General features: G+C 38.0%; 1 protein-coding gene across 2 annotated transcripts in view; it reads right to left on the bottom strand.

Annotated features, from left to right (window-relative positions):
• The window catches only part of CRY1 (cryptochrome circadian regulator 1), a 46,284-nt gene that overhangs the window by 3,716 nt on the left and 20,749 nt on the right, over window positions 1-21,819 (bottom strand). For both annotated transcript variants that reach the window (XM_062492124.1, XM_062492123.1), the window contains 10 exons: window positions 12,793-12,901; window positions 9,377-9,519; window positions 7,806-7,990; window positions 6,373-6,461; window positions 5,625-5,765; window positions 5,222-5,533; window positions 2,655-2,806; window positions 2,344-2,546; window positions 1,493-1,594; window positions 394-486 (listed from right to left, as the gene is read on the bottom strand). In XM_062492124.1, the coding sequence (XP_062348108.1) occupies window positions 394-486; window positions 1,493-1,594; window positions 2,344-2,546; window positions 2,655-2,806; window positions 5,222-5,533; window positions 5,625-5,765; window positions 6,373-6,461; window positions 7,806-7,990; window positions 9,377-9,519; window positions 12,793-12,901 (1,529 nt within the window). The remainder of the gene's footprint in view (window positions 1-393; window positions 487-1,492; window positions 1,595-2,343; window positions 2,547-2,654; window positions 2,807-5,221; window positions 5,534-5,624; window positions 5,766-6,372; window positions 6,462-7,805; window positions 7,991-9,376; window positions 9,520-12,792; window positions 12,902-21,819) is intronic.

Raw genomic sequence — 21,819 nt, 5'->3', positions numbered from 1 at the left:
TTAATTATATATGGAAAGAGTGGTAATGAAATCAGGGAAAAGATAACATACAAATTTTGCTATCCAATACACAAGGTGAACTTCTCTATTTCAGTTTCTTTTGAAGTAGCCTAGGGTAATGTTTATTAACTTTTGTTTAGTCACACTTGTGATCCCTCCCACTCAAAACATACAAATACTGCTCTAGATGAGCACTTTAGAGATAAAAATTACAAGATAAGCAAGTTCACGCTAAGAAATAATTTCTATGTTTCAAGAACAGAAACAACGTCAGTTCATGTTGTAGACAGCAGCTGTCACCCAAAATCTATCCATGCTACTTTGATGTTTTGTCTGCTTTTCCATAGTTGCAAGCATTTGGAGATCCTCTACAGACAGGCACTGCCATAATACCTTGCTGCTGAATTCCACTTGTTCCTGTATGAGAGTCTCCCAGGGCACATGACTGAACGACAGAATGACCATCACCAGTTCCCAGCTGAGCTCCTGGAGAGGCAGGGAGAAGACTTAAACATAACAGAAGGTACAACTCCAGTCTGGGATTTAAAATGGGGGGGGGGGGGGAGCGAGTGGTGTTTAACCCCCTCTTTTTATCATGGCTTTTAAACTTTTTATTTTTTTCAAACCACCTCATTGCAGGTCCAAAGCCCTAATGGTTTTTGTCTTTCCAAATTAACGCAACATCATACAAAAGGAATACATTTCTGATGAGGAAAGTGTAAGTACATGTAGACATGAATGCTTTCTAATGAGAAAAGAGTGCACATAAGGTCAATTTTTTAAAAATAAACCCTTCTTGTCTTATACACATCCTAAACTTACAAGAAATAAAAGCTCAAGCACCCAGCTTTAAGGAGTTTGTATTTTAAATCTTCAGGAGAACTGTACTGGCTAAGAACAGTAAGGTCCACCTTCCTCCACAATTTGCTTCTAACATTGACTAAAGCCTATGAAGAATATAAACCCAGTAGATTTCCAGTTCTGCTATATCCTTTTACATTGAAGAGTCTAAAGAGTATATAGCATTTAAGATACACCATTAATACAATCTTAATATTGTTCTTATTTTTAATTAGAAATTAATTCCAGTAAGCAATCTAATGGCAGCATTAGAAAACTTTACAAGTTAATAATTCTCACTTGAAATTCACAAGTCACTCATAAGTATCAGAATGCTTATACACTTCTGGGAGAAAATCATATTCAAATGCTTTTGAAATCAAATTGTTTGATACTAGTTAATAAGTAATTTTAGGAGGGGGGAAAACACAGGTGAAAAATATTTGCATATTTGAGACTAAAAAATAATTTAAAGATGCCTATATAAATACCATCAAACAGTGAATAAATTAGAAAATATTTGCGACTTGCACTCAAAATTGTCTTATGAAAGCGGTTTCCTTCTTATAATACAAAATGGCAAGGGCATTATAAAAGAAGTTCATGTAGTTCAGTCCCAAAAATTCTATGTATCAAAAGAAGTTTGACTGACCTCCTGTACTACCACAACCAGAAATGCTTTCCCCTGGTGAATAGCCCATTAGGCCACCATTTCCATTTCCATTTGGATTAGAAGGCACAGTTGCAAGAAGACCTAAAAAACAAAATAAAATATATAAAGATAGCAAGAAAAAAATAAAAAATCAAGTGCAACTTTCTATTTTCCTTATGATAGCCAATTCTCCACCCTCCCCTTAAGTGGTTTACTTTTATGACAGAAGAACACCTCTCTGTCCTGCCTGCTTCTGTTTCTTGCCAAACAATTTTAGTTCACATTTACTTAAATTTTTCTACATCATATTCTGCATACCTTTTCTAATATTCCTTAGTTACACATATCCAGTATGTTGGGTTTAAGTGAAACATCGCCTGATTCAATACCCAGTGTCTGAACATACTGACTGCTCACATCTTCCTGAGCAGTACAATGCACCTGGTTTACCTCAGAGCAAAGGGGAAGAGTCTGCCAGGGGCTGGGTTGGTGTCTACTTCTGCAACAGTATTTGCATATGTAAATACAGTATCACTGAAGTTATGAACCAACCACATTCAATTTCTAATCACTGGTACTAAAAATTAACTGTACGAGAGTTTATCAGAACGTACAAAAGGCTGAGCTTAACAAAAATAATACCAAAGACCCACTGAAAAAAAATCCAGGTAATATTTGGAGAGGCACTTCCGTCCAACTCCTTCCTTTCTCAGTTACGTGTAATATTTATTTAGGGCCACACCCCCTAAGCTTAGACTTGACTCTCACTGCTATAACACTAAATTATACATTGCTAGAAGGTGAGAGAAGTTTAAAAAAAAATAAATCAATCAAATCATCTATAATCATACCCAGTCCTCTGTATCGTGAAAGCTGCTGGTAGATCTGTTTCATCCTCTCAATATTCAGCCGGCTTGCCTCTGCATGGTTTACCATTGGTTTGGGATAATTAACTCCTATAATACATTTTGCAGCCTTCTGGATGCTCTCTGGGGCATTCCAAGGATCATAGATGTATTTTGCAGGAAAACCTCGGAGTACTGGCAAATAACGTCTTTAAAAAATAGCAGAAAGGTAAAAAGGTCATGTTAAGTATAAAGCTGCTTGATAGCTTAAGCAAAACCCATGAATCAATCACTGCAATTTCTGGATTGTGAGTTACCTGATATAATCCCCGTTTGGGTCAGTTCTTCTGCCAAAACCCACTGGGCAGTAGCAGTGGAAAAACTGTTGAAAGAAGGAACTACAGGACAGCCACATCCAGCTTCCAGCATTCACACTCCAATCTGCATCCAGTAACAGCTCTTCAAAAACCTTAAGAAATCAGTGCAACAAGTTAGGCTGGGCATGGCATACTTTCAAGACACTTTTTCAGGATTAGCTCCTGAGTTTGATTTAAGCTCTTTATTACCTGGCAGCATTCACAGAATACTCAGTATGCAATTGCAAATGCCTTAATGCCAAACTCAAGAACAAAAGGAAAAATACAAAACCAGGCTTTTATCCTGTGAACAAACTTGTAAACATCTCAAGGAGCTATGCACTCTTACATAAACACATCGTTGAAAAAGAAATCCCCAAAGGATGGCTGGAGCCTTATGGCTTCCAAGTGGCATTTGCTGATTTCAGAAGAATTGCTTCATCACATCACAGTTGAGCAAGCATTGCAAACTTCCAGAAAACAGGGAACATACAAAGTACAATTTGAACTCAAATTGCTAGTCTGAATACATCAACTTGCACTGCATTTTTTCACTATGTGAGGAATCCTAAAAGTAGAATTCAAGAGTTTCAGGGCAGTACAAACATGCAGAAGTTGTATTCTTGAAGGCTAATAGTTCATCTAGCAAGTCACAGTTTTGAGAATACACTCAAATTCCTGGAGGCATTATGAACCAAGAACACTGAAGAATAGTGTGACAGATAATGAATTCTGGTCTGAAGACTGGGGAAAAAAAAAAATCTTCCAAACACTAATTCATATCTGCTACCCCTATTATATTATAAAAACAAAACAGAACATGAGAAAGATATATGAGGGTTTTACTTTAAATCTGGAGCTCAGTAACTGTGAAGCATTCAAGCTTCCAGCACTGATTATTTTTTCATCTTCAACACAGAGAGTACTAACTTGTATGAAAGGAAGTTTACCTGCTCAGTCAGATCACTAGCAATGCAGGCTGACAAAAAGCAGAGTGAAGCCTCATTCTGTGAAGGACACTGCTCAAGGACCTTTTATAAAAAGGGTGCGCCTAGAAGTAGTTTTAAGAACTGATACTTATTTAATACATACTTTTTGCAAGTTCTGATTTTCTTGTCAAACTTATGTAATTCCCAAATGTTCCAAAGCAACCATCTTCCTTCATGCTAAGGCACTAAGAATTTGACATCTTAGTACTGCCACCCAAATTCAACTAATATTATTCCTATACAACGTCTAAATAAGGTAATACCATTAAACAATGATCTCTTGATCTCTCTCTCCATATACTCAATAATGCATTGATTCCACTGTATACACTCAATAAGTGTTACAGAAGTATCTTTTACTAAATATCTGCAACTACTTGGGAAAAAGGTTGTTTTTTTTAAAATAAGATTTATCTTAAAGTGCTTTCAAAAAACGTTTCAAACAGACGGTGACTCATAATGCAACAAGATCTTCAGACAAGGAGTGCTAGCACACAATTGTTCCACTAGATGCTGCCATGTATTAAGACTTTGGAAATAGCACCACATGGAAGGCTAGATTAACTTCTGGCTGGCTATGGAAACTTGAGCTGAGCATCTCTCCACTGCACAAGTCTGGGGCTTTCATAGACCTACATTACTGCAAAAGTAAGGACAATCTGCCATGGATCTGTAATTTACAGAGCAATTTATCTGTAATATACTGAGTTACCTATGTATGTGCATCTTCAATGTCTATATTTGTGAACTGCAAAAGTAACCAAATTTTTTTAAACTGAAAGGTGTTTGCTTAGAACTGAGTTGTTAAGACTAGGATTATATACATATAGAAACATGAGGTCAAAATCCTGATGGCAATTAAAACTTTTTAGATCTCAAAAATAAAAGTGTCCGATTCTCAGTTTTTATAGATTATTATTGCTCAGTAAAAGTTATGCTACACTTCTAAAAACTTAAAATTGATTCAAAGGCTTAATTAGTGAGAGCAAATTATTCCATTGCTTTCTTCAAAAACTTGATGTGAAAAGTTTTTCTTCAAAAACTTAAATGTGAACTTCAGCATCTTATACTTGCATAAAATTAACTGCATTGAGCCTTCAAGCCAAATCATGTTGCCTTTGCCCAGTGTTAGAAATTGCTGAAAGGACATTCTCAGTTTCTAGTTTTCTCTTTAATTCCCATAGGACTTCCCCTTTGCAGGGAAGCAGATGCAAGATGTAAACAGAAATTGTTCACACACAGAATGATCGGAAAAAATCTAAATTACAATAGTTATCCATGTTTATTCATCAAGACTTAGAAAGTAATCTCAAATTTTAAAGAATTTCAGACCTATTCAGACTGCAACAAACACTCTTAACATTCCAGTAAAAGGGGACATTCAAGAAGCAAAATTTCAGCACACCTAGTTTATCAGAACCAATTTTTACCCACAACTTAAGGTTAAAAATTCAACTTACACCACACAGTAACAATTCTAGAGTGACTATCTGAAAGTTTAATAAGCACTTTAAGAAATTCAAGAATAAGAAACAATACCTTCATTCCTTCTTCCCAGCTAATCCAGAGGTCACCTCGAGTCAAAAAGCATGCTACAGCATGCCGGGCTAAATGGTGAATCCAACCTTCCTGACGAAGTTGTGTCATAATTGCATCAATCCAAGGAAAACCTGTCCTGCCTTCTGCCCATTTGGCCAAAGCCTCAGGATTCTTATCCCATGGAATTTGAACACAGATAGGATTCCCCTCCATTTTATCAAACCGTGGATTGTTAGTTGCCGCTGTGTAGAAAAATTCACGCCATAACAGCTGGCCATAGAGGGAGAGGGGAGGGGAGCTGTTCTTTTTTACCTGAAGATCATCATTAAAGAAAAACATTTTATTAGGAGAAGTAAGGGAAAACCATGGCATCTAACAATATCTGACTACACAGAAGTCTTACCTTTTTGTACAGATCCGTTAACTTGAAATAAAAGAGCCGACAGGACAAACAGCCAAAGCGGAGGTAAGGACTAAGCCCTGTAGGGCTTGCCAGAAGGGAATTTGCATTCATCCTTGGTCTTTCAAAGTTTGCTACCCAAGCCTTAAAAAAAAAAAAAAAAAAAAAAAAAACAACAACAAAACAAAACCCACACAGCAAAATCAGACTAGAGGCTACACAGCAACTTAGAAAGGGAGAAATCACACACTGTCTGTATCCAAACAGTCACACTGTCTGGGAATCCAAACAGTGGACAGATGGTCAGGTCACCTACGATACACAGGCGCTCCTTTTGCATCAGCAGAACCTCTAGAAGGTAAATCAACTCAATGCAGAAGGCATGGACTGTCTTCCAGAACTATCAGTGCCTTTCTTTTAAATACACTGGAAGCCTAGACAGCTAGCAACACATTAGCTGTCAGAGAAATTCCCCTTCAAAGCTATAAAATGTATGTTTCAAATAAATTACTTCAAAACCAAATATAATTTTCCTTAGTACTTAGAAGACTAAGACTATCTCTAAAATTCGTATCAAAGATAATCTATCTCCTTTAAAAAACAAACTATTGATTTATATCATTGAGGCTTGAGTTCAAGTTCATGGGTTTGATTTTTTTTAACACAACTTGCCCAAAATCCCTTTAGGTTTCACAGCAAAGAGTAACTAAGTTTCCCAGATATGTCAGACTTGCAGGGATCTGAAACATACCTTTCTTTCTAAATGTCTTTCTAAGCGTGTGAGAGCCTCAGTTTCTCCCCCTGGCCATACTGCAGAAGGCAGACCATCTGTGTCAAAACCTGAAAGACAAATTGAAAAAAGGAAGTTGTTTGTTTGCCTATACTGTAAGGCAACAAAATTATAGCATATTGATACTTGACTACTGCATCCTGACAAAAACCCTAAGTTGGACACATGAAAAAGTGTGTTTTAAACCAGTATGCAACCAAGTCTTCTCGAAGCACATCCAAATACCTCTAAGTTGCAGCAAAATGCAAGTTTTTCCTTTCACATTTACATTAATATACACCACAGATTTTGGATGCTGAATGGTCTCACTTCAGTCCAAATCCTTCTGGGTTTTTTTTTTTTGTATTTTTTTTAATTAAGTGATGCCTCTATCATTTTTTTCAGATCTGCAATATGCAGGCTACCCTAAAACCATAACTTTTTTTTTTTAATTACTACTTGGAAGCAGCAATTGCTTTTGTAATTTACAGAGTATCTAAAAACTTTTCCACCAAGCTAAAAGTGTGAGTGCTATCTTCAGAACACTACCATACATCACTGATCTCAAATAACAGAGATTGTTAATTTGATGGTAAACACACACTTAAGCATCAAAAGAAAGACAAAAAGAAGGTAATCCAATCTTTTCCACACCCTCCCACTTGCCCCAAGATTGCTCATGGGAGAATATGTCTGCCTATAGCTCAACCACTGCATACTTAGATCATCTCTTCTTATAAAGGCTTTAAAACCCAAGGTCTGTTTTGTGAGAGTTCAAATGGACTAGACAGAGCAGTCACAGGTTAACCAAAATTTGTCCAGACCCTTTTGTTAGCAATTTGGAGGTCGTATCACACTTGCTTGTATTTTGGGATGTGTGTGGAAACAGGAAAGAGATGAGGAGCTTCACAGGACAACAGCTGATACTATTCCTTAAAATTGCATTTATAGAAATGTAAGATTTCTTTCCCCCCCAGAGCCATCTAAAGTAATTGTCTTATTACTATCTTCCTGCAGTATATCAAGAAAAGAGGGTGTTTTTTCTGAACTAGTTTGTTAAACGACAGATTAATGACCTGAAGAACAAAGATACAAAATATATTTATTACAAAATGAAGCATCAAAATTCATTAATTAGCAGCTTAATGATTATTTGGTACCCTGGGAAAATGGCTATGATGTGTTCCTAGAGGCCAAACAGTGCTTAGTATAGTTGAACCTGGCCTCTCATTTACCAGAAAACAACCAAAATTTACTGAGTCAATTATCCTTTTTTGTTCCTTTTGTATGCCATAATTGCATCAGGTTAACAATTAACCACTAGCAGGACCTCACTTGTTGTTTTAAGTACTGTGCTTTTAGTGGTAGATTACATCTGACTTGTTTCAAAATGTCAAAGCAATCTCAGAACATACCCAGCTCTTCAAGTGATGGTACACCGTATTTCTCATCGTGGTCATCAGAAACTGGAGTAGTACATTTTTTCATTACTTCTGGGGTTATAGTCTCCACAGGCATCTCCAGGGGTTCCATTCTACTAATCAGTGTCTGAAATCGCTTGTAAGTAAGAGGAGGCTGTCCTCCATTTAATTCTATTATTCTATGATAAAGAAAAAAAGAAAAGAAGCATGCTAGACAATAGTATTTAACAGTTTTTCTTATAAAATATACACACCTACCTACACAAAGAAATGTCTTCTTACCTCCCTCCATCTTACATAGAATCCCAAATACACATGGTAATCCAGATAGTCAGAACTTAAAATACACCATCCTTCTTCCCCCGCTAGGAAGACATAAATTAACTGTTTATAACAAAGTAAATTTTCTTCATCCCTGGGTTACAGGAATTCCGTCATAAGCAAGGATATAATGAACATGGACAGTTCAAGGCCAAGAACAGAACAGATCAGTGAAGCAGATAGAGATCCTAGCTACATACAGTAGTATCCAAGTCACATACAAGGCCACAGTATTTACATTCAGAGAAATTCACTTTCCCCTTCTGGTATTGAGAGCAGCAGTAGATATTAAAACTGTCTTAATATGGGGGGAAATTAACATGCAGCTTATATACACTGACTGCTGTTAAAAACATAGTTTTATGTTTTGCATTGCCATTTTAAATATATTTGAAGTCTTGGAAAAAAGGAAAACTTCAAATAAAAATTTGCAAAGCGGTAGATGGAACCAAATGCTTATTTAGCAGGGTGATAAATAGGAGGTAGGAGGCGAAAAGAAAGAATTTTCAAATTGGGATTATAAAAAAGCTATTGGTTTCAAAAAGTAAATACTTCCAATTTCACTGCCCTCCCATGTGTCTAACAGTCTCTTATACATTAGCTTGTAACAGAATAAAACGGGCAGCTACCACAATAAATCACTTAATATCAAGAAAAGACAAGTCACACTTGTAAACTAGCTTGTGGATTATGTTTCTATAATAGGGAATTAACACTAATCCATTAAATAGTTTTGTGGAAAAATATAAACAAGACATTACATAAGGCACACAGGGATAGCAAACAATCCCCAATTACTTATTGAATAGGTAATTGGTAGGAAACAGTTCTTAAAAAAACTTAAAATACCTTCTCATAACTTGTGAATTCTCATAGCATCACAAAAAGTGAAATAAAGAACAAACAAAATGAATAAACAAAACCAGATGTTATTTGGGAGAAATTACAGGCATGTTTTAGTAGCATAATTATAAATGCCAGCTAATTAAGAGAACATTATTTTCAAAGGAACTCCAAATTAAAACTGTATTTCAGATACTGTTACATATCATTTTTTGAAGTTTCTCAGTATGTAATAAAATTTGGATGGATGGATAAAAGTGAAACATAAAACAAATTTGCAGTTTTCCTAGCTATGAACTGTTTGGTGAAGAAAGTAGCCCACAATGTATAAATAAATACTACATAAAACTCCAAGGGCTTTTTTCCTCCTTTTTTAAAATCCAAGGTAACTGATAACTTACTTGTCTAGATCATACAATGTATGTGAAATCCGAACAATGACCTCCACTCCAGCTTCACTAGCCAGCTTCTTGATAGCTGCATCTCTTTCCTTCCCAAATGGTTCAGAATCATATTCAATAGAAAGCTTTGCAATGTTCCATTCCTACAACAAAAACCAAAAGTGTGGTCCTTTAGCAACTCAGCTGCATGATGGAGGGTCAAGGAAAGGACAACTGGAAGGACAGGGGCAGAATGGAACACCAGCTATTACCTGTGGACAGTTATTCAGAGATAACAGAAAGATCAAAAATACATTAGGCACCCAGAATAACAAAAATAAACTACAATTTCTGGCACCTAAGTAGCTACCAAGCATAAAAAAGCCTCCATCTGTCCTACTGCTGTGGGCACTCACTGTAATGGAACAACTTCCATGCAAATTTTGAAAACACATCTCTAACTTTAGGATCCACATACCTTAATAGACTCAATAAAAAGGGAAGACAACAAAGGCTGCCTTCTGAACATGCATCAGCAGCAGTACCTTGCTCTGCAGAACAGCTTTTTACACGGGCCTGTCAACTTTAGCAGCAGAATCAACATTTCAAGTGAGGGGGGTGGAAATACTGCCCCAAGTGAGGGGAGTGGAAATACTGCCCCACCCTATCACCAAACACTTTCTTTACCTTTTCCAAATCCCTTCTCCTTACTCTGACAGTCTTCAAAGAGAACACCTTATGCCTTGAAGTCTAATATTCTTTGGCACAGATGCTGTTACCAAGGCTAACAGTCACAGGTGAGGAAAAAGGAAGGAACAAAGGGGTCAGTAAACGGCTAAGGCTTCTGTGACAGTAGGAAATTGGAAAGATAAAGTATGCACAACATGATCCTAGAAAGCCATTATGCCAATCAAACTCAAATACCTTTCTAATCCCTCAGAATCTTACTGACTTGATACACCGTAATATTTCAGAGATTTGGATTTATACCAGAGACAAGGGCACTCAGTGCTAATCACTTGGGGTGCTATTTCTCTTCTGAACTCCAGCTCTCTCCTAGATGAAGCTCAGCCCAAGGACAGATGATTCCAAGGAGTGCTTGCTCTTTGAAACTGGGATCTTGTCATCCTTAAGTCTGCCAAGACTAACCTTGCAGGCCTTGAATCCTCAAGCAACCTCCTACACCATCACATAACATTTACTTCCCATTTCATAGTGCTTCATAACATAAAACCACTGCCTGACAAGTTGCAGCAGATACCTTTCTAAACCTTTTTTTCCTCTGGCTTTCTACAAAGAAGATAATAAAAAAAAACATATCCAAGACACAGTCAGGTCCCTAAGGGAGTCAAGAAACTCTGAGATAACTGCTGTGTAATGTGAATACACCCAGATCACATCAGCATGAGCCAGGCAATTAGAAGAATCATGGACATATCATTTTGCACATACTCATACAGCTGAACAGTTTTAGCAACACTGATGCATTAAAAAAAATTAGTGATTGTTTCAATTCTATTTTCTTTATTTAGCCAAGCCCAAATAGCTAAAGATAGAAAGGAGACCAGGACAAATTGAAAAGGATGAGGCAAGACCAAGCCAAAACTTAACTGAAACGAAAAGAGCCTAAAGATGTTTGAAGTCTTGTATTAAGGATAAAGATAGATCAGTGTTCTGCCTTTTGAAGGAATTGTTCAGTCTGTGAAAAGGAAAGCCTTACCAAGAAACAGCTGTGATACATTCATTCCCAGGAAATCCACAGATGCTGGCATCTGTGATAGGGCTCGTGACATCTGAAAGGGTTCTACAGAAGTTCCACTATCTCCTACCTTAAGTTAATGACTTAACTGAAGGTATTTTTCCAAACTACACTGAACTTTTCTTTTCCACATGTGTTTGTTCGTCAGAGTCAGGATCATTGCTCACCTTCGAGACATTTAATAGGGATGATCTGAAAAGCTTTGTTCAGTGTTATAAGCCCTTCACTGCACTGCAAGTGTCTGATGTACAGCTACTGCTCTGGCAAAAGAAGTTGTGAGATATAATTATATGACATAGATGTATGTTCCAGGTCGACTTGAGCCAAAAGTGAAGAAATCCTCAATAGCTTCAGTAACTTGTTTGAGCACAGAGAATATCCTGAAAAGCCCCTCAATGAACCAATAGATGAAAAAGACATTAACTTGAGGAACCAGAAGACACAGACAGATGTGAATGTTCTTTTTTGATTGCTTTATGCTATCTTTACTACAAGTTATTTTAATTTTCTTCTCAGGGTTAAAATTAATATTCTAAAAATGTGGCAATCCAATGCTTCCAGGCATAGCAAGATCAGTCTAACAGCAAAATCTGAAACAGGAGCTGTCAAAGTAGCCACTAAAGTATTTAAGAAGAATTGTTACAGGTTGCTCAAATCCAGAAAGCAACAGGAAGACCTTTGCTCCTATTTAAATGCAATCAAACTAAGTTTGGCAGACAAATGCAACAAGCCTGAATATCTGAGGGGTTGCAAGCAGCAGCTAATGCCACAGTACTCTTCCAGAAAATTCTTCACTGAGGGAAAAATCAAGGGAAGACCAGTAGAAGTATCATCCAGTTAGCATTTCACAACAAAAGCACAGTAATGAAGACGGAAATATGAGTTTGGGTTGATTTTGCAGGTTGGTGTTGAAGACCAGGTCGGTGTTGGGAATAAAAATAATGAACATATGACCTCTTTGGAAAAAAGGGTATCTCTTGTTACACTTCCTGTCTCACTTGTTTCAGTCACCTCAATTCAATAATTCTGAAAAAGTTCTTCAAATCAATTTGCCAAGTGTTCATTATAGTATTACTACCTTAAATATACTATTATCTATAGACAACATAATACCATCACTAACAATCACTCTAATCACTTCAATTTTTTCAGTAAGACTTTCCCACAAAAGCCTTAAATTTGACTAGAAATTGATTTTTACTTAACACTGTGCTTTTAACAAGTTTAATACTAGAAAAAAGCTTATTAAATCACCTTTAATGGCCAAAAAGCAATCACAGCAATATTTGGCCTAAATAAAACATTGCTTTTACAGGTCAAGCTTTGAACATGGGTTCACATGCACAAAATATTATTTCAGTACTACAGAAGGAACCTGTAAAGGAAAATATAGCAATACAGTACCTACACTTAGCAAACCATCTGAAATAAATTCTGCTTCTGAAAAGAAAAACAAAATCCAGCAAAGTCTAAAAGCAACTCAACTCAGTTGGTGATATGTACATTAGAGAAGAAAAATTCAAAACTAACACAAATAACCTTAATGAGAAACTGCAACAACAGATTAGTATTTGCATGAATAACTTGCACTGAACAAAACATCACAAGAAATATTCCTAGCTGTAATTAGTTGGTTGGTAATTTTTGTGGATGGAAACAACTGCAAGGTGGCATTTACCTTAAAAAGCCTGGGGAAAACATCGGCTGGCTGTCCACGGATAACAAACAGGCGTGAATTCAGTTTCCGTAGATTGGCATCAAGATCCTCAAGACACTGAAGCAGAAATCTGCAAGAATTTCAAGAATTTAAAAGAACATTTATTTTCTGAGCCAAACCAGAAATTTTACAATAGGAAGAGGTATGTAAGAAGAATAATCAGTAACAATTATGAGACCTTGAGCACTTGTTGCATATTTTAGTGATGCATGCATGTTCACATCCTAATTACATTTGGCTCACAGTGGTATGACACGACGTAGTATCTTCCACAATACGTAATTCATAAAATCAATCTGCTTTGTCATTTCAGTTTTCCCCTCAATGTTATTCAGGTCTGGAATGGACTACAGCATACTCTAGTTGTAAACACAACTATAAGTCTCTTGTCATTCTAAAGATAGAAAAACCCCTGCACTAAGAAAAAAACCCCAATGAACAAAGAGATAATCAGCTGTTGGCACACTGCTACTAAACTTAATCCAAGTCCTTCTTACAACACTGAACTGTTACTAAAAACAGCATACCACAGGAGTAGACAGTCATGACTATCCCTCTGGCCTTCATTTATACAAACAGCCCTTATATAATATATGCATCTTGGCTGTAATCTCACCTGAATTATTTAATGAGCAAATTAGCACATCAGGTAAAAAAAAAGGGGGGTGGGGGGGTGGAGAATGGGATGTTGCAAATCTGCAAGTGTTCAAGGGAAACAGGTAGTCACACAAAGAATGTTGAGACAAGTTCACATGCACAAAGGTTTATTAGTAGATATAATAACTAAAATAACTCCAGTGGTGAAAGTGGTTTGGGGGAGAAATAAAAACAAAAGAGGGAAAAAAAAGAACTCTACCTTGCAGCCAGCTGGGAAGAGAAGTGCCTGGGGGTCCCCAGATGAGTGCCCTTCCCCTGGACTCTCTCCAGTCTATCAAGTGGCTGCTCCATAGTATTTTTCACGTGGTCAGCAGGTTCAGGGAGGTGATACTTTCCCTTTACTCTGCCCCTGTGAGGCCACATCTGGAGTGTTGCATCCAGTTCTGGGCTCCCTAGCCCAAGAAAGACCAGAAACTACCGGGGAAGGTCTGGTGGAGGGCTACAAAGGTTATCAGGGGACTGGAGCACCCATCTTAGGAGCTAGGACTGAGAGTTGGGCCTCTGTAGCCTGGAGAAGAGATGACTGAGCAGGGATCTTATCAGTTCATACAGGTATCTTAAATACAGTGTCAAGAGGACAGGACCAGACTTTTCAGCAACGTTTAGCAACATGACGAGGGGCAATAGGCACAGACTGAAACGGGAAACTGCATCTGAACATAAGAAGAAACTTTTTTGAGGGTAACAGAAGACTGAAACAGGCTGCCCAAAAGGTTACAGTCTTTCCTGGATATATTCAAAACCCATCTGGACGTGACCCTGTGCAAACAGCTCCAGGCGAACTTTCTTTAGCAGGGACAGTCAGACTAGGTGATCTCCAGAGCCCCCTTCCTACCCAACCATTCTGTAGCTCTGTTCTAACAATATACATTTCACCAGGAGCTGCCCAAGCCCTCTCAGCCATTCCTTCTTACAGTGCTGCTGGCATTCAGCAGAGCACACGCTGACCAGGGCAACTGCTGAGTCAGCACCTGCTTGTCATTCATTTCTGTGCTCACACATTATTGCATCCCCTGCCATAAACCACAAGCTACACCCAAAGGGGGAGGGGAAGAAAAAAAAAAAAAGGCAATTCCCACACTGCTGTCCATTACTCCTGAGAAACCCTGCTGTAATGACTCTGTACAGGTGCAAGGGCTCCAGAGCAACCATCTGAGACCAAGGCAGGGAAGCAGTGCCACGACAGCTGGAGACTGCACCTGCTGAGAAGGTGCATGGCTACCACGGAAGGGCAGCAGCACCTTTGCAAGTGCCAACAGTGTCGTGAAGACAAAGGCACTGAGCAACCAGTTTACCAAAATCAGGACTTCATATGCAGCTACATTTTTAAGACAAATCCTAAAAGCTACCCAGAGACAATGAAAATGCTGCACCTTCTTAAGAGGGATATAGCATACATGATTGCTGTAAACCTGCTAATATCTATTTTCTAAGTATATAGCAATATGTAAGTGATGCCTACCTAACACACATTGCTTCCAGCTTTACATGGGGAAAAAAATTATCAAAAATAGTATCTAAAAGGCTAGGAGGAACCTCCCTTGGCTGCTATTAAATACCTAAAATGTGGGGCTCACTTGATCTGAAAGAGTAAGAACAGGCCTCTTAGCAGCCAGCATAAAAGACTACAATAGTTTCTTGGCTGGCAAACTAGGTTTAGATGTTCAATGACTGGAACAAACAAAAAAAATGCCTAATTTTCTCACTTTGCTCAGTTTTGTTTTGAAAAAGCTCTGTGGTAGCTAGAAAACAAGAAGAAGAAACTTGTCTATACTCATTTAGTTAGAAGCATATGCAACTCCTGTCTGATTCTTAAAATTACTCCTGCATTATTTCTGTCAGAGAGAACTTGAGCCTCACGCTCCCAGGACAAAGTCAATTCTATCTGGATTCTGAAAATTACAGTTTCATTTTCTCTGGAATGACAGTCATTATTCATTAGTCTTATCCATGTGAATCTCACTTCCATGGAGCACGTGTGTTCACATATACTTCACAAATCACTAAGAAGACAAACTGCAATACTGTCCCAGATACCTTTGGAATAGTTGGGGGTTTGTTTGCTTGGTTTTGTGGCGATTTTGTTTAATTGGGATTTTTGTAGTTGTTGTTGGGTTTTTTTGTTGTTGGTTAGTTGGTATTTTTTGTGGTTTGATTGTATAAAGTTTTGTTGTTGTTACACTGGCTGGTTTGTTGTCTAAACTCATCTCACAGAGTAGAGGGAAAGGTTATGGAAAGAAACTGGTGACATAAAATATTCATAATTATTTCAGTATTTCAGAAAACTTGATTTTCTTTCCTATTGGCATTTCAGTTCCCTCTATTTTCTCAGTCTCTTTTCTTCCGACCTGACTGATCACAATATATAACTTCTAGTCTGGATGTGGCACAAAATCCTACTCAAGGAGATAACATGCACTGACCCAGTCTCCAATTCACATCCAAGATCCCTAAACTTGCCCTTAATACAGTTTAATCTCTATTTGTTGGTTCCCCAAATCCCCTCTATTATCTCTCTTGTCTCTCTCCACACTCCAGCACTTCAGTCTCCATAAAACTCTTTCAGGTATTGAACAAAAATAACAGTGTAGACTCAAACTGTCAAATATATGTAGGAAGAGAGCAGAAGTGTGGCCAGGGCACACACACACTTCCCCTTACCTCAACAAAAAACAGAACAAATTAAAAACAGCCCAACAACAGCTTGTATTGCAAGACTCTCTGAAAGTACATGGTTCAAAAATAACAGACCAAATCAAACCCTAGTGACCTCACAATACCTAGAGTAATAGCCTTGCAAAAGAACACTGCTTTTGACTTTCAGAACACACACTCAGCTCACAGTTACTCAGAACAAGCATGCCATTTATTAATATTTGAATCTTTCAGTTAAACCAAATCTGTTTTAACAAAATGTGATGCAAATAATTAATCACTTCTTTTATTTTCATCAACTGTATTTATGCTACACCACATCTAAAGGCATTTTTTCATAAAAGCATTAATAGAAGTTGTCTAACATAAAAGCCTTTACACAGATTTACAGAATCACAAAAGAGTTTGGGTTGGAAGGGACTTTAAAAGGTCATCAAGTCTAATCACCCCTGCAAAGAGCCTGGTTCAATTAAAGATGAACCTTCTTTAAAAAAATCGCTTCTAAAAACATACCTTACCAAGAAACATAAAAATCAAATCAATTACTTGTCATCAACAAAGTTTTCACCTCCTCTTTTTCTCATTACTAGCCCCAAAACTTGCAGAAGCAGCACAGAATCTTTAACGGAATGAAAAATTACTTGATCTTTCTCTCTGAAAAGATGCACCAAAATGCTCACACATCGCTCTCACAGTATAACAAAAACAGGAAAAGGAATTGTAAATTAGTCTATGAATTGAGAATGAATATGAAACCTCCATCTCATGAAAAAGTACTTCCTTTCAGTATGTGAGCTCTAGAGGCAAAATTTCTTCATAGCAGCTATGAAGTAATAGCTACTAGGTTTGAACTCTACTATACTTTAGACCAGACTGGCAATGAGAAGATATTTAAATCTCTCCCTACAATAACAGGTCACATTTCTGAGTCTGCAATCTAACTTTTTTCCTTCAACCTAACAGTCAATGGGAAAGCACTTTTTCACTTTGAAAGCTCAATTATATGAGCTATGTCTCTATTCATTAAGAGAGACAAAAAGAGTGCCTAGATAATTTTTCAGATTAGAACATCAGCCAAGTTTTCTGTATCTGGTCTGAAACATCCCTTGGGCAAACCAGAAGGAAATGCTCACTAATAATTTCACAGTAGCAAACTATGTGAGAGGTACATGCACAACTGACAAGCTAGAAGGAGAAAAGACTTACTCATTTTAACATGGGGAACATGTTGATGCAAAGCATACCTGTCTGCAAGCAACACTGTTAGACAGCATACACGCATTTTGCCAGAGACATCTCATTATGATATTCAGAACTTTCATGAAAGCCACTGAAGACTTCTTTCTTTAAAAGACATGCACATAAAATCTTAGCAGTTGACTCCAAGAAACTCCACAAACTTTCCCTGCTGTCAGTCATACAAGAAATGCCTGGGGTCTAAAATATAAATTAATTGCCAGAAACTGGTAATAATGGCATAATACAGCTCATAATTTTAGCTACTGTGCAACTAAAAGAAACTAATACCATACAAGTAGCTACTAAAAAACTTCAGTAAATGTTAACAGAGTTAACCATTAACAAAATGACCTAAAGCAAGCACTACATCATGCAATGTTCCTGTCTCTGCACTATTAACATGATTAAAGACTGTACAGGGAAGAAGTCAGGAACAGTCTGTTAGAAAGGTAACAATTTTATTTAGGGAGGAGACCTGCAAGAAGGATACCTATAGACACAGTATTTAAGGCCACCCTTAAGTCTAGTTTGGGGTTACTTTTACAAGCAATTAACACCCAGAAATCACAATCACATATAAGCATCTTTGCCAGGACGAAATGAGGGCAGTTGCTGGAAACTGAGGGGACTTAAAATGGAATCGCTTGTCTTGCAGGTGCTATTCACATCTGAAAATGCTACCGGGCTAAACCATTAAGAAGAATTTTTCTGAACTAATACAGATTCTGAATCTAACCATTAGCAGTACTGTTAGACTGCATGGACACACAAAATACAGGAATTTAGCTAGGCTTTCTCATTCTGAGAGCAAGTTTAAGAATTTGAGTGAAAAGGAACAGTGCTAAAACTTGTTCTGTTCCTAAGTTTAATACCTTTTACCCACGACTGGTCAACTTCCAACAATCCATCTGAATTTGTGTTGAACCTCTTTTCAAATACCTCTTATCTATCCACTAGTCCTCACACCAAGCCACTGATTCCCATCAACAGAAAAGCTCTGTCAAACCAGAGACTCATGTTGTTACAGATATTTGACTGCCACCCAGACATTGTCTAACAGAATTATCTTAAGCAGCCTAGTATCTGCTAGCTTTATTACCCTGTTCAATTGTTTTTTCCCAACAATGCTATCAGATATTCCTCCCTCATCTTTCAATAAAAATAAAGAATATTAAACACTGTGTAATACTGACCACATTTTATTAGAGGGAGTATAATTTACAGCATTAGACCCTAATGCACCAATCACACAAATCATGCAGCATTTACTTCTCTTTAGAGAGAGAGAGCACTTTTCTTTCACACATACTTTGCCATATGTTTGATTAGGTTATAAAGAGATTTCAGTGTAAGGCAAATATATGCCTCATACTAACTTCAACAGGAATCACAGTGGCAATACCAAATCAAAAACTAAAACAGAGTACGAGGCACTGAGAATTATCTCAAATTTGAGGTCCCTTTATACAAATATTTAGTATTTTACCAGTATATGTTCCTGTTTGTCACCAACCAATGTGTCTTAGTGCAAGCAGTGTATTATTACGAAACTGTAAGAAGATTAAGCTCAGACAGGATTTAAGTGTTATGTACACTCCACAGCATCCTTTGGCAGCCAGCCACAGTAGTATTTTCCTGTTACCAAATCAAGGTCACAGAGGCATCCCTTATTGTACCACATTGTCTCAACAAATCCCACATCCAACTTCCACATCCTAAAATGATATACAGTAATACATTTTGTAAAGGTATTATTCTTTGAGCTTATACACAAGAGTAGGAAAAAATTTGTGTTATTCAACTCTAGATACTTAAGTGAAGTAGCTGTGGGAGTTAACTCATCTCCTGCAGGGCTCCTCTACAGTCAGCAAAGAAACAACAGCTCCTTTAGAGAGAAATTGAGGACTACTGCAGCTTTTATAACTTAGTACAGCTGATCCACTTGTGAAAACAAAACCAAAACATTGACTATGAAGTGTGTTACTTGGCTTTTTCCCCCCTAATATTTACTACTGTTATAATCTTTAAGCCAAAGCAGAGCTGTGATGGAGGACAAATGCAAGATACAACCAAGCCTGCATACAGCTGTAAAAGATGTTCTCAGGGGGAAAACAAAAGCAATTACTTAAAAAGAGATAAAAGAAAGGGCTTTGAACAATAATCAAGAGAAAACCATGTTTAAAATTTAATCTCTCCAAGATGAGTCCTTTTGGGTGCACCTTCTTTGACACTAAGGAATAAAGACCATTTCAGATATGGAGTGGGAACAAAACATCAACCACAGCAAGCACAACTGCTCTATTAGGAACAACAAACTCATTTGAATCAAACCTAGCTCACACTGGGCACAAAGCTAGCATTTCCATACACACTATCCCTCATTAATGTCTTTCCAACTGAAATAACTTTTCAAGGTTAGCATTCCCCAAAGGAAGGAAACACACCTTTTTTTTTTGTCCTATTCAAAAGACATTAATCATCTCCCAAAGATGAAGGTAGCAGGTAATAGTCAGGATTACAACCCTGGACTTTTGGAAAGCTACCTTTGGCTGCTTCAAGAACCTACTTGGAGGAATCTCATGGGTTAAGACTCCAGAAGGCAGAGCTGGTTAATACTCAAGAACAGGTCCAAGGGAGCTAGTTTATACTCAAGTACACAAGCATCACTTCTCCCAAGCTAAGGACCAGTGCAACCCTATCAATAAATCAATTAGAAGTACCAGAAGACCTAAGTAAGGAGCTTCTGACAAAACTGAAACACAAGAACATTCATGGAATATAGAAAACAGGACAGGCCACTTGGGAAGAATAAAGGCATGCTGTCAGAGTACACAGGGATATGACAAAGAATGCTAAGGTACATTTGGAATGGAAACGAGCAAGGGATGTCAAGTACTAGAAGAATGGCTTCTACACCTTTACACAAGTAGCAAAAGGAAGACTGGAAACATGGACTCACAGCTGAATCAAGTGGGTGCCCTGGTGATAAAACATACAGAGAAGGCACAGCTACTGAATGCTTTCTTTGCTCAGTCTTTATTGTTAAAGCCAGACTCCAGGAACTCCTGAGCATGGAGGCAACAGTGAAAGTCTGGGAAAAGGAAGATCTTCCCTTGGTCAAGGAGGATCAGATTAGACATTCTTTAGTCAAGCCTGACATCCAGAAATCCATAGATCCCAATGAGATGTACCCATGAGTGTTGAGGGAGTTGGCAGATGTTACTGCTAAACCATCATCCACTCTCCACATCACCTTTGAAAGGTCACGGAGAACAAAAGTGCATGAAAATATCAGTACAGGTTAAATATTGTCCTGCTGGAAAGTAGCTCTGCAGAGAAGGACCTGTGATTCCTGGTGGACAATAGGTTCAACCAAGAGCTGGCAGTGTGCCTTTCTGGCCAAGAAGGCCAGTGGTATCCTGGGATGCATTAGGAAAAGCATTGTATTGCCAGCAGGTCAGAGGAGAGGACCTGCACTGGTGAGGCCACATCCAGAATGACGTGTCCAGGGCTGTGGCTGGGTATGATGGGTTGCCCAGTTCAAGAAAGACAAGGAGATCATGGAGAAGGTCCAGGGGAGGGCTACAAAGTGGATGAGGGGACTGGAGCATCTCTCCAATGAGCAAAGGCTGAGAGAGCCTGGCCTGTGTACTCTGGATAAGAGATGACTGAGAGGGAATCTTATCAATGCATACAAATAGCTTAAGGGTAGGGTCAAGAGAACAGAGCCAGACTCTTCAGCCATGCCCAGTGACAGAATAAGGGATGATGGGCACAAACTAGAACACAGGAAGCTCCATCTGAATATGAAGAAAAACTTCTTTACTGTAGGAGTGACAGACCACTGAAACAGGCCCCAAAGCAGCTGCAGTCCCCCTCTCTGGAGATACTCAAAAGCCACGTGGGCATTTCCTGTGCAACCTCCTCTGGGTGAATCTGCCTTAGCGGGGGGGGGGGGGGGGGGCTGGACTTGATAACCTCCAAAGTCCCTTCCTACCCCAACCATTTGTGATTCTGTGAAATAGCATTATCAAGCTGGTTCCTAATTTGTGAGCCATACATCACAGCATACGGCGTATTTAGCTTCTGTGAAGTCTGGATCTTAGCTTCACACTCAAAGAGCACCCATCACTCACCTAAATTATTCCTGTACAACTTGAAATGAACGTCTCAAATTACTTCATGTTACAAAGGTCAGCCTGGTGGTCATAGAAGACTAACAGGCTCACAGCTTCCAAAATCTCTCTCTCAGTATCCTCTGTTCTTTAATGTACATATTCAGTGTTTATTTTTTCTAATACTCTAATTCCAATCTGATAAATCAAAGTCTTTATTATTTGATTTTAATTCTTTATGCCTGTTCTCCCCAGAGAAACTAGTTGGATCCATAAAGGAAAACCAAGAGCAAACAAATTGTACTGGAGACAACTGGGGAAA

Source organism: Cinclus cinclus, chromosome 4 (genome assembly GCF_963662255.1).
Source record: "Cinclus cinclus chromosome 4, bCinCin1.1, whole genome shotgun sequence".
NCBI classification, from domain to species: Eukaryota; Metazoa; Chordata; class Aves; order Passeriformes; family Cinclidae; genus Cinclus; species Cinclus cinclus.
The sequence above is the reverse complement of the archived record's forward strand: the minus strand, read 5'-3'. Positions and strand labels throughout refer to the sequence as shown.